This window comes from Trichoplusia ni, chromosome 26, assembly GCF_003590095.1.
Source record: "Trichoplusia ni isolate ovarian cell line Hi5 chromosome 26, tn1, whole genome shotgun sequence".
NCBI classification, from domain to species: Eukaryota; Metazoa; Arthropoda; class Insecta; order Lepidoptera; family Noctuidae; genus Trichoplusia; species Trichoplusia ni.
In genome coordinates, this window is record NC_039503.1 from 2211795 (window position 1) to 2225014 (window position 13220).

At 37.3% G+C, this 13220-nt stretch overlaps 2 protein-coding genes across 5 annotated transcripts; both read right to left on the bottom strand.

Moving 5' to 3' along the window:
• Positions 1-2572: 2572 nt before the first annotated feature.
• LOC113505626 lies at positions 2573-10575 on the bottom strand. 4 transcript variants are annotated; one of them, XM_026888422.1, is made up of 18 exons: positions 10349-10575; positions 10225-10271; positions 10040-10083; positions 9694-9882; positions 9384-9478; positions 9195-9313; positions 8572-9003; positions 8058-8483; positions 7746-7865; positions 7284-7328; positions 6509-7144; positions 6030-6176; positions 5377-5563; positions 4853-5213; positions 4427-4592; positions 4023-4221; positions 3243-3375; positions 2573-3024 (listed from the first exon to the last, which is right to left on the bottom strand). In XM_026888422.1, exons 1-18 carry the CDS (start codon positions 10456-10458, stop codon positions 2890-2892), a joined length of 3591 nt encoding a protein of 1196 aa, XP_026744223.1. In that variant the 5' UTR covers positions 10459-10575; the 3' UTR covers positions 2573-2889. The 4 variants fall into 4 exon arrangements, with proteins under 4 accessions (XP_026744223.1, XP_026744221.1, XP_026744222.1 ...); XM_026888420.1 differs by having other exon boundaries at positions 10183-10271; XM_026888421.1 differs by having other exon boundaries at positions 10225-10283.
• A 711-nt stretch (positions 10576-11286) lies between these two features.
• Positions 11287-13178, bottom strand: LOC113505629 (transcriptional adapter 3-B). The gene is made up of 2 exons (XM_026888426.1): positions 13053-13178; positions 11287-12919 (listed from the first exon to the last, which is right to left on the bottom strand). The coding sequence occupies exon 2, from the start codon at positions 12765-12767 to the stop codon at positions 11379-11381; it is 1389 nt and encodes a 462-aa protein (XP_026744227.1). The 5' UTR covers positions 12768-12919; positions 13053-13178; the 3' UTR covers positions 11287-11378.
• Positions 13179-13220: the final 42 nt, after the last annotated feature.

The following is a 13220-nucleotide window of genomic DNA, read 5'->3' on the forward strand; positions in this document are numbered from 1 at the left end:
CCGGCCGCGGGCCCCGAGCCCGGCGGGGCCCAGGCCCCAAGCCCGGCGCAGTCGCCGGCCCGCCGCACGCGTAAATCGGACTCCCCAAGCCCCGCCGCCGCGCCCGACACGACCGAATAGGGTTTTATTTTCAGCGCTTGAATGTACTTAATGGAAGAGGCGGACTGTTCAGGACGACAGCAAGATATTTTCGTAGTACTGAAACACTGATTGTGGAAATGCAACGCGACCAAAACGAAGAGTGAACGTCGGCCATGCATCTAGTGCTGTCGCACTTTACTACATAGCGGACTTGCTCCGCTCGGCCGATTCCGATTAGCATAAACCGATAACTAGTCCTTGTCCGCCCGGGAACCAGAGATGTGCTTTATGTGACCGACACTTTGACGGGTACCTGTAAACTATGACTTCCATATACGAATATAAGAGGTATAAATGTAATAGACAAAGAAAGCAGCAGATTCATTATATTTACAAAATACGCACGGTTTTGTCCGATTTACAAGTGTGATTAGAAAAGCGATAGAACTTTAAAGGAACATTGATTAATTCTGACATGTTAGCATAAAGTGGTGGAGTGTCGCGGTGAGCGTCGAGTGTACAAACGAATATTGAATACAGACTGTGCGGTTTACGTTAAAAGTAACATTTTCTAACGCCGGACAATCAGAATCTTCAGCCGCAACTCGATGCCGATCGCGATGTCGGCACTAGATACAAACAAATTGTAATTTATTATAAGCACACGACAAATCTGTAATCGTTAGATTTAGTTAAAATTGTTTGGCACCCCCGCAACGATTTCTACGCGAATACCCTACTTTTATTTTAACGTTATCTGTGATAATTTTACTTTAATGACAAATTGAAATCAGCATACATTTCTCTGAATTCAATGCATTATACTTTCACATAAGTTCATTTGTTTGATGTCGATATTGGAGCCTCGAGTAGTGGTGACGGGTTTGTGAGCTGTGAACCCATTTTGTTCTGTAAAGTTTACATAGTGGGCGAACATGGTACTGTTCTGTTACCGAATAAATTTGGACAATTTATATACGATACTATTTATAAGATAGAAGTGGCATTAAATATGCCAAAACCTGTGTAAACATTGTTCAACTTTAATGCAAGCCACACGAATAAAGCCATATTGATCTCTTTAACAGTACGTTATCTGCCGATACTCAGCTTTACACCGGGCGTCAGCAGAAATACGTATGTAACTTGTTAATAAATAATTTAGAATGAACAACTGCAAATTGTAATAACTCACGAGCCTCGGCAATTACTAATAATATGTTAGAGATGTCATTGTTGTTATAACAATAGCATAACAGCGGGCCGCGAACACCGCGAGGTCCCGCGGCCCGCACTAGGCCAGTGTATCGTTGGCAATCTATTTTATAGCTCATTAAGCGACTGGTTTACTTTAGTTTAATGTTTTAATTCCTATTGTAAAAATGTGTGAGTGTGTATTGTATATATTATACGACGCATCGCAACCACAACTAATGTGTCACCAGGAATATTTAGCTGTTATATTTTGGAGCAATTTTATTTCATTATTAGGTTATTTAGACTGCGTATATTGCGAATCGTGTCTCCACAATGTCTTCTTTTGCGACTATTAGACTTATAGGTGTAATTCCATGAATTCATGAAAATAGTAATTTTCGAAGCACTATAAACAATTTGTCAGCCATTTTGATCCAATTAGTTGTATCGTAACCTTTATAAAAATGTGTAAGTACTTCCATTTTAATAAGATTTTTTCATATGTAGATTGTATGGCAAGGTAGACACCCCAAGTGGAGCTCACTTTTATATGGCGTTAATATTCACATTTTATCTCTATACTGAATGAATTAAATCTTTTTAATTAGCGCGGCGACATTTCGTCGCTATTTTTTGTATGGGTTGCAAAGAGTTTTATGTGAATATTGACAAATGTGAGAATGACTAAGATAAACTGCCAAATGCGAGGTGTGAATGTGCAGCGGAGTTGTATGTGCATGTGTGCATGTGCTAGAGTGATGGACGACGAGTGATGCGGTAGCGTGCTCACACACGACACGCAGATATTTTTCGTGTAAGAGATATAATCATGATAATATAAAATACACCAAGCTCGATGTATTGTTGAGATAGTCTTTTATGGTAAACCTCACAAATAAAAGGACCAACACTTTCCTATTTGAACACCCGGAATTTTAAATTGTTTTATGTGGAATAATGTTATTATCTGTCTCCCGCACTTCTATCTACATCCTCAATACAAGGGGTTTACTATAAAGGATTAGTATAATTATTAGCAACAAATAACCATGTGAATTCTATGAATCGTCAAATTTAGTCCTGTATATATTAAAGTTTATCATTTTGCGGTGTTTAATGACTTTATTGTAAGTGGAAATGCATTTTAGTTTTATAAGTTGTAGGCAATATTTTTAAAAGGTCATTTCTAATGGATAACTGCGATTGACAGTCGAATCTCTTAGATACAATGATTTAAAAAAAATAGGAAAAACGATTGGAATAATAAATATGGTTAAGAAAATAATAAATGATATAAATTAAAAATAGTTTTTTTATTACTTTTGCACATTTTTTTACTATCACAATGATCAAACATTCCATGAAGGCATATTAGGACGGACTGACATTAATAATTCAAAATACATAATTATTCATATTACTTTTATATTTCTATTATCAAATAAGTTACCAGAAACATGCTCCAAACAGCGAGATACAATAAATGAAATTCAGATCAAATTAAACCACATTCATCATTACCATAATCATACAACAGAATACTGGATATTAAATCAATAGGTACATACATAAATTAGAGCTTATAAAATAAAGTTACCTAATTATGAGCTTTTAGTCGCACAGCGTGTGGTGCTCAACCACTGTATCATCACTAATGAGAATAGTATTTTCTTCTGCAAAGTCCTGCGGAAGATCGATTTGAGCAGTCAGTTCCTGCAGACCACCAATCAGTTCATTTAGCGACGCCTGTAAAAAATGAGATGTAGTTTTAAATAACAGGGTTATAATTTTCGTCACAAATTAGATTTTGGGAGCGCCGTCGACGAATGACGGCAATTTAAATAATGACATCTAGAGAAACCTAGTTTGACAAGGGTTTTCTCTTGTACAAAATTGAGCAAAAGAAAATGCCATCACTTTAAAAGGCAAGGTTGTCAGTTTGAATAATAAGAAAATTTACAAACCTTGGTTTCTTTAAAATCAGCAATTTGATCATCCATTGATTTGTCTTCTCCATCGAATTTATCAGCCAATGCTCTTAGGTGCTCTGGCAAAAGGGAAGTGTCCAGCTCCCCATTACATTCATCACGGATGACCCTGTGAAAAGCAATGATTAATTGAAAAAAGTTAGAAGTAAGAAGAATATTTATTTTTCCTAAAAAAAAAAAAGAATTAAGATCCTGTGACTTTCACTAACAGTCACATCACATTACATGCACAAAGATACCAATTCACAAAAAAAGTTTACTGAAGGTGGTATGGTAGTGACAACACAAAAAGTGGAATCGCCATGTAGGTGGCAGAACTTTACAATCAATCCTGATAAGCATCATGGTGGATTTATAGATGAAACGCTTTCAGCTTCTTTAGTATGGCATGAAGGAATGTCTTATTAAAGCATAGTGGGGATGTTAATGTTTAGTTCTTATTTATTAGGGTATGTATAAATGGCTGGAATTCTTTATGGCTATTCGCTGCCAAAGGTCATCATCATCATCATCATCCACTGCCTTTATCCTCCCACTGCTGGGCATAGGCCTCCCCTTTCTCGTGCCAATTTCTATGGTCCTGTGCTAGCCTCTTTGGTGCCACTGAGTGTATATTAGTACTATTAGTAGTCAGCACAAACAGGTCGCTGACCACCCTCACTATTTGCCAGCATCATGCTGTGTCCAGAAAGGACCTCTTAAAAGTCATTGCTGGACCATAGTGTGTAGTTGTGTACAGTAAGTATTGGCGCTCACTTGAGTATCCTGCGGCGCGTGTAGTCTGCGCCGGTGAGCACGGTGAGCGTGGCGAGCGCGGAGGCGGCGGGCGGGCAGCGCGCGCGCCGCTCCAGCCGCGCCCAGTCCACGCGCAGCTCCAGGCGCGCGCGGGCCCGCGCCCCGCACACCTGCCGCGCGCCCGACAGGACTGCGCCTTCCGACACGCACAGGTATTGCACTGCGGAACAACTCGCTATTACTATCATGTACCCCAAAAGCGGAATGAGCAGGTTATACAATTACTATAGGAGAGGGAAACAAAGAAATAATTATAATCTGCGTGTGCGTTTTGCCAACAGCACTTTCCCCACGACGACTAGCACTTGAAAATCCTGACGAAAAAGCTAGCTGCGAGTGAAGTCCATAAAGTAAACCCCGCTCACAGTTGAAGTGCACCCTGGCGCAGATGAAGGCGGGCGCGGCGGCCTTGTTGTAGAGCTGCAGCGTGACGGGCGCGCGGCTGAGGGCCCGCACCAGCGCCGTGTCGCCGTACGTCACCAGCCCCGACCAGCGCACCGCCTCGCCGCTCGCGCAGCCGTACAGGACCACCTGCACGAGACCGGCACACATGACGGAGTAACTAGCCAAAGCAAGGGCGGCAAGCGACTGATTATATGACCAATGTCAGAATTTACTTTTATTTTAAGAGTGTTACAATAGCATTACAGACCTTAAATCATTTTAAATTCAGAAAATTCTGAAACTTCAATCAAAGAAAGATATTGTTTTGAATTTATTTGGTGTTTGACTGTTTGTTTCAATTCAATTATGCTGAATCTTTATTTGTGTTTTTTTAAAACATCACTCACCTTTCTTGAATAATCAGAGTTTTTGTCGTAAACTAAGTGTAGCGTAGCTTTATGGGGCGCGTTCGAAGTCGGCGAGAAAACTATAGGCAGCGGTCGACACTCGCAGGGCCCAAAAGGCAGGCTATATATCCCGCGCGACTCTCTCGGTAAATCAATAGCAAACCCATCGCCGACTATTTGACATCTCACGTAAATCTTTTTGTTGGTAGCATTCTTCAAGCTCAACTCCTTTCTTCCGGGACGAACAAATGATATGGAACTGTAATTAGTTTTAATTGGAAAAGATTTCGGTTTTTCTGATCCTCCAGTTATTTCTATTGTTGTTTTGTTACCAGTTACTATATCTTCAAATACTAAGGATCTGAAAAGGAGGAAAATAAGTATAATTTCATAGTTAAAGTTCGAGTATGCTTTCACAAGCTTAGACTAACATAAGAGAGATAGCCTGTATGACGTATGGTGTGAATTATAAGTTTGAAACGGAAAGTCCGAAATCGCGACTAAAAAAAAAATACTCCACTTACGCTTCACAGCAACTGTCTGGAGGTCCAGTATACATCAGACTGACAGGTTTCGAAGTCCCCGGACGTATCTCGAACTTCGAAGGAGATATCTTGAAGGGAAAGCTGTCCGTCGGCGAGTTCGTCTTGAACTTAACAATCCAAATACCAGATATAGATCCTTTGTTACATAAATCTATGCTTGTGGGATCTGAAACATTGATTAGTGAGATAAAGAGCTGTGACGAAAACTAAGTCCATTTTGCTTTTATTATTTAGTGAAGTCATTAGCTTCTAGTTTCTAAAAAATAGCAGTCGGTAATTCTTATTTTTGTTGCCTTGAATAGTGAAACTGCATTATGCCTTTGATTTGAGCTCTTAAGCGCTTCTATCAAATTAGTAGTTTACTCAAGGCAAAGTAACTAAAATTTCCTGTAACTAAAAACAGTAAATGAGTTTTCAGTTATTTTCTTTGTTAAAGCAGTTTTTAGGCGCAAAAGTGTGCTTAGAAGCGTTCACTGTGTGAGGAGTTTCTCAATTCGAGAGAATTCGAGGCTTACAGAAGGATATTTTGAGCAAAGTACGTCATTAAGATTAGCTCAATAGTGTTTTATCTGAAATTGGTTGTATATTTTTGTTGTCCAAACAATATCATGTAACATATAGGACATAGTTACCTTGTGTTAATTGCAGTTTATTTACGGCTGGGTTCAGCACAAGGCTCACAGTGCCCACGACGCCTATCAGGTCCACTTTACGCAAGACTGTGTTGATACCAATCAAATTCACCGTCATCACGCCATTGAAAGTGACTATTGAGTCCGCTGTGAATGATACAAACATATATTTGTTTAATATTCCTATGATAATATTGTTTTATTCCAAGTCATCAGTTAAAAAAAGAAACAAAACATTTTTTTTTTAAATTGGCCCTTTAAAAAGCCATCCAAAGAATTCCTATGGAGAAGAACAGACAGAAAACTCCTAATTTATTATTGTGGTAGTTTTTGTAACTACTTCTGTGTAAACTAGGCTCCTCGTACATGCGACAACCCAAGTTATCATAACGCGAAAATTTTACAACTGTGCGGTTACAATGTTTCATGCATTCTGGGCGCTAAATATTTAAGAGGTTTATCATAACTAAGACACTTACCTATCTGAATATCTGACAGCTTAGGAGCGGTGAACTTAATCGTTACTTTAATTGCGTTCCCGCTCGTCAGTCTGCACAGCTGCTTATTAATTCCCTTGCCCTTAGCTTTCCCTTGTGGCGCATCATCAGTAGACGCTTGACGCTCCATCAGAATCTTGTTAATGTCGCTTTTCTTAATCTCTTGAACACTTTTAATCGTGAATATGCTGTCGCCCTCGACGACTGACAATGCTAACTGAAGATCAGTGGGACAATCACTTATGAGTACGAAAGACTTGATCAGCGTACTGTTTTCTTGTATCGGAGGGAAGCTGACTTTGTTAACACCATCACAGGACATCGCCTGGATGACAGGCATTTTGATATTAACTTCAACCTCACCCTTCTGTTCTATGTCACCATCGACTGATGCGTCTTTTAAGAATACAGTATAATTCAAAGTCGTATTCAATTCTATGTTGGAAGTTATGTTCAATGTGATCTTTTCACATTTGCCAGGAGATAGCAGGAGCGGCATTCGGGGCAGTTCGACGGAAATATCTTGGCCGTTGTTAGGTAGGTCGTCGAACTGAAGCTTAGCAGTCAGCCAACTGTCCGATAACGTTGTGACCGTCAGAATTACAGGACAACTAACACCTGAAAGAAAAAGCAAGCAATTTTTATCATTTAAAGCTTCATATTTTATTATGGATAGAGAAATGTAGAAGGCATCTCTATCAATAAAAATACTATTGAAGATTAAAATGATTTTTGGTTGCATATTTAAACTACTTACCCACATATCCGTTGGCAATTGAAGCTGAAATTTCCACCCATTGTTCTGAAATGAAAACGACAGGATTTTAACATATCGTGATTGTAATTTTGACTGTCAATAATAATAAACTACGCGTAATGAATGCCGAATTATTTCATATGAAATTTACACCTATCTTCCGTGTTGTAACAAAACTCACACGAAACATAAAAGTTACGTCCTTTTTTACGATAATATGTATCATATAAAGCATAAATTTAGAATAATTGAGAAAAGTAAAGATAATGAATATGGAATGAGATTGTAAATGGAAGAAATAAAAAAAAATGAGTGAGAACATTATGAAATAGTTAGTATTATCATCAACCTAAAACATTCCCAGTGAGTAAAAGTCAGTTACCAGAGGCTGAAAAAAATTAGTTTGTTAACAATGTTATCAAATGTTAAGCACCCAGTACAGAAGAAGCGAGGCCCACAAACCTTTAGCTAAGCCCTCCTGTTTCAAACGTTTCTGTTGCATTACTTCGTGCCAATCTACAGACTTATCTAATTCTTTATATACAATATTTGGGGAAGGAACATGTGATGCATTGGCCTCGCCTGAAAATTTTAACTAGAAAGTTCAACCAATCGAGCCCAATTGTCATATAATACATAGGAAAACTAAACATATAAGAGCTTAAACAAACAACGACTTTGCACGCAAAATGGCAAGGCAACCAAAATCGTTGTCTGTATAAAGATTAAAATAGTTTATTTGTATTAAAAACACTTCACGCTACAAACATATACCTTTGCTGTTATGTAAAGGACTATCTCCAGACTTGAAGCTGGTAAAGTTTTCATGTACCGTGCTGAGAGTAGATTGGCTTTTGCTAGAAGGCGATTTAGACCTTACTGTTCTCTTGGAACTGGCTTCTTCAACCTCTATTTCTTTATGAGGGACTTCATTATGATGTGTTACCACAACAGCTGGTACATCCGGTTCATTTAGTTGTTTGAATTTGTTTTGTGATATGACTGTATTTACCGAACCAGAGGAACTAGCGGCTTCGGTCATTTTAGTATCTTTTAGGTGGGTGACTTGAACATCCTGATTGATCTTCTTGCTTTCCGGAATGTTCATGTGTAATTCTGTGAGCGGTTGCTTCTTATTTAAGAGTTTCTTTTTGTTGTTAAATTGCAGCATGTCAGTGACACTGACATTGGACTGCTTGCCTGTAAACATTTTAAGACTTTATTGGCACATTCTTTTAAAAACATATAAACAAGTTTTTGGAAGTGTGGTAAAACATTTCCGACTTACCAAGATAGTCAGCGATTCTAGAAATGCTCAAAGAATTCTCGACTGATCCTTCTGTATCATCTCCAACTAATCTGAGTGACGCTTGCAGATTCTTCAATAACAAATCAGTTTCTCTAGCAGGACCAGCCTTTTGTGGATGTGGGTGCACAGGTTTTTGTGGTGACACAGAGTTCAAAGTCATTTGGACATACTTTGGTTTATCTGGAACTTGACTCATGAAGAATTGTTCCTGTTCCACTTTGCTACTGGAAGGTTCAATGGGTTTTTCTGTTTGGGGCATTGTAAATGTGTTCTGAGGTAGGGCATTATTTTGTTTTTCTGAGTATTCATCCATGATGTTCCTTGGTTGCCTCACTGGTACACAATCTAGTGTTTGGTCCATCTTGTGTAAAGATTGCTTGGACCGTAATGAATCCGAGTGGGTGGCAGACACTAAAATTATAAATTAAAATTTTTTTTTCATATGAATGGTGGATGCAATCAATAAATTGTAAATTATATATGTTTAGTACCTTACTAAACAGAAGACCAAAATAGCAGTCTTTTATTAGGTCTTCTGCTATTTGAAAACTTTTAAGAAGTGTTCAACATACGAGAATTAAGAAAATACACAGGTAACTCACCTTCAGTAATGCTTGGCATGCAAGACCGGTCCGGACTGTCAGTCTTACAAAGTATTTTGCCAAACTCTGGACATCTGTTCTTGAAGTAAGCTCCCACAGACAGGTTTGAATTATTCATTCTGGAATTTTACATCGGTTTATAACAATATAAAAATGAAGTAAAAGATTCCTTGAGAGATAAAAACTTACGAAATGCTATCAGCAAATTGCAACTGTGCAGAACTAGGCACTGGTAATGGTGCTTCCCTCACAATTAGAGATGCCTCATCAGCTGTTAGGTCTCTCTGGAAAATACAAAATGCTGATTATAAAAATTATATGGGTAAGGATACAAGGGAGGGGTGAGAGGAGAAGGTCTGCTTATTCCTATTGTTACTAAGTAATGGCTTCAGATTAAAATATGTTGAAATCTGTTTTAGTTGTCAATGGGATTAGGTCTTTACCGCACATGTACTTCACCTGTATTCTTGTTTTAAAAAAAAAATCAAAGTAAAAGTACCTTTGAATGAAATGAGTAATTAGAGGCAATAGAATGTCTCATAATATCCTGAATCTCAGATGTTTGCTTGTCCATCTGGCTGGTGAGGTTCTCCAGGGCTATTGAATGCCGTCCTAAAGGCATTTGCATCAATTTGTAATCCTCAGCTCCAGTTGATCTTCCAGTCATCTCACCAGGGTTAAATGCAGTCTGGAATTATATAAATCATTCATGAGCAATAGTTATGTTTGGGATAATAATAATGTATGCTGAAGGCAAATCAGGTCATGAGTTTTAAGTTCAGTTACTAAAAAGTTTGAAAAACTTTGAGATCGAACTCTTTTTGAAGAAAATAATGTTTACTCACAGATTTACTGAGAGACAGATCTCCTATGCCAGATTCTCCAAAACCTAGAATTAATGACAGAATATTAGAGAACCGTCGATTTGGTTAAAACTTAACAAACTATGTATCCTAATGTTCAAACTTTAACAAATAAGTTACGTTACCTTCAACTCTGTCTAAGTCCAAAATGCCAGAAGAAGACTCACAGTTATTTAAGTTGGTTCTGTTCATTGACGCTTGGTTCGACGCCAATCTATAACAAGAACTACATTAACTTGAAAATAAACAGCTGTAATAAGTAAATACACTTTCTAAAAGGGACGCTCGTACCGTTTCAAGTCTTCATCGTTGAGAAGTAACCGACGAGGCACATTAAACGATTTATCCTCAGCTAGATGTATGAGTCTTTGTATTTTGTTTGGAGTAAGTGGATTATCCATTGTGAAGCACTTTATGCCTCCTATTAATAGCACACAATAATATTATTTAAAATGGAATCTACTGATTCGAGTACTTTCGTTATTTTTCAAATATTTCCCAATACGTCATTCATGCTTTTAGAAGTAATGTTGGGGCAGTTTGACATCGTGTCTTTTGACTCACTGTAAAAACTTTATTTTATAAACAAAATTAAATACATATCTCAACGGCAAAAGTTCAACATTTTCGATGTGTTTTGAAAAGCACATTAGCTTTTTTGAATTAAACGATGACTACCTATCAAGTTAACAAAACTCTTAGTGATGATCCCTGTTATACATTTTGCATTGAATATTTTAGTCATGAGTGATTGGAGTTCTTTATAATGAGGGCAGGCATAAATTTAATAGACGTCATAAATATAATTTACCTACGACTGTAAACATAAGTTTATATAATATTGGCGTTCGATTTGATTATTTAGATTTAGATGTCATACATGCTCTCGCCCAGGTTCTAGGTTTAAACTTTGGTATAGTAGTAGTTCCTGTAGCAATAGGTCTTTTCGGGTATAAATGAAAAATAAATATTAATAGTAGTTTTATTTGATTTTATTTATCAATCCTTACACAGACATAACAAAATGACTGTTCATCTGTATATTTTCATTAGTCAGGTACACAAGCCTTTATATCTTCTAAAAAAAAGCATACATATTGAATAAATGGAATAGTATCTAATGCTGAAAGTTGTAATACTTAAATTACTCCACTATTCAGAATTTATAAGTGTACATTGGCTTGGACTCTTAGCAAATACCTATAACAGGACAGTAAATAAGTGAGACATTTAATTATTGATGTTATTTATTTCTAAATAATAGGTACCTATAACAATCTTAAACTAGCCCCATAGAATACTTTAAATTTAAAAATATTGTTTAGATTGAATTTGGACCTGTCAAAGGCAAAGCATTAATTTCTTTGTTGAGCCTGATCTGCTCATTAATAGCTCTCCAAGCATCTTCTTTTTCTTTCTTAGTGATAGGTCTCTTCTTCTGCTTAGCCGCTACCATTTTCTTATAAATATCAATACATTCCATATCAACTTGATCCAGCTGTTTTTTAAGATTCAGTCTAATCATTTCTTGTTTACACAGCCCAATGAGATGCTTCAAGTTACGACAATTATCTTTCTTTACTGCTGTCAGTTCAGTTTGGCACTTTTTGATTTCAGCCAGTATTTCATCATCTGCTGGGTTTGTCAGAGGTGGCAAATCTTCTGGATCCAATATACCTTGCTCCACTAACTCCTTTCTTAAGCATTTTTCTAATGTCAGTGAATTCTTATAGCTACTTTTGGTATTTGTTGTCTGTTTCACTTTTACGTCAGGGACCTCATAATTCATTAAATTTTCTTCCATAAGTGCTGATACCAATCTTTGTGTCAAAGGCCCAGTAATCATGTTTTCATTTGATTTCTCAAGTTTTTTACGAATGCTTGATGCGTCAGGGGACATAGATGATTTTTGTTTGTTAGGGTTTGATGCATTTTGGTCTTCAGCAAGGTGTTCATCAGCCCATACCTCAGAATAGTGCCGTCCAAGAGGTGGGATTGGAGGTAAAGTTGTGTTGCTACTCTGTGCAAGCAGAGATTCCAGAAATTTGATGTCATCTAAAGTTACTGGAGCACAATAGGGATCAACTGAATTCCAGAATTTGTATGGAATATTATTCTTTGGCAGTGCAAACTGTGAAAGTTCTAGTTTGACAGAGTTATCTGAATTCACAACATCATTAGAGTAATTGTGGGATCCACCTGTAGAAGCATTGGCTACTTTAAACTTGGACATTTTGGGTTGGTTCGACAACTTAGTGTAATCTTTGGTTTTCACTAATTTGTCATCAGGAAATTTTCTCTTGACAGGGTATTGTAATTGTTTACCAGCAGCTTTTCCTTTCTTCTCTCGCTTAGATTCATTTGTGTCAATACTTTCAATTTCAGCTTGGTAATATCTGATACGAAGAGCTGTATTCCCTAAAAGTGATTCCAACTCCAACTGCAGAGAGTCCAGTTCATCCATGCCTATTGGCTCATCAGCAGACCTAGCTGCGATAGCTGTGAAGCGCGGTAAGTGCACAGCATTGTCTTGTATTTTTATATAGGGTATTGGACAGACTTCTACCTTAGTTTTACCAACTGATACAGCCCCTGGTATTTTGGCAGGCTTGTTGTAAGGTGATAGCCCCGGGCTTGAGGGTTTTCCATTATCGTGGCCCTTGCTAGCCAATCTTCCTTTGGTATTATGGTGCATTCTCTTTCCCAACATGTTGTTGCAATCAAATTTACCCGCGAAAACACTCCAACATAAACATATCAAGCGTCAATATCTCGTTCTTAAAGCGTATTTTTTCGAACTAGTTAATATTATATGGAGGCACAATCTGGTGTTTGGTTAATAATTTTAATAGTGTATTTTCACTGTAAAGAAATAATTAACACGAATAAATAAAAATAGCTAGGATTAAAAAACCACCACGACAAAATGGCGAACTTCTTAATGTTGCCAGTTATCAACTTATCAGCTAAAGATTTATAATTTACAAAAACGTACTATTTGATATAAGCATTATACAAATAATTTTTGAATTCTCGTCTTAATGATTGTCTTACACGATCACTACACCATTGCTTTAATTGTTCATCAATACAAAAAGAAACTTCGTTTTTGTGCAGGTAGAAAATAGTAGAAATGTAAATGGTATACATACGTGGATAGTTT

What these genes read in the sequence shown, in the direction of transcription:
- LOC113505629 (XM_026888426.1), bottom strand. Translation starts at nt 12,767, where the DNA reads ATGTTGGGAAAGAGAATGCACCATAATACCAAAGGAAGATTGGCTAGC.
- LOC113505626 (XM_026888419.1), bottom strand. Translation starts at nt 10,458, where the DNA reads ATGGATAATCCACTTACTCCAAACAAAATACAAAGACTCATACATCTA. An exon ending in CAATTTGCTGATAGCATTTC is followed by an intron (nt 9,314 to 9,383) that starts GTAAGTTTTTAT and finishes GTAAAATTCCAG; the next exon opens with AATGAATAATTCAAACCTGT. An exon ending in CTGATTTTAAAGAAACCAAG is followed by an intron (nt 3,025 to 3,242) that starts GTTTGTAAATTT and finishes CATTTTTTACAG; the next exon opens with GCGTCGCTAAATGAACTGAT.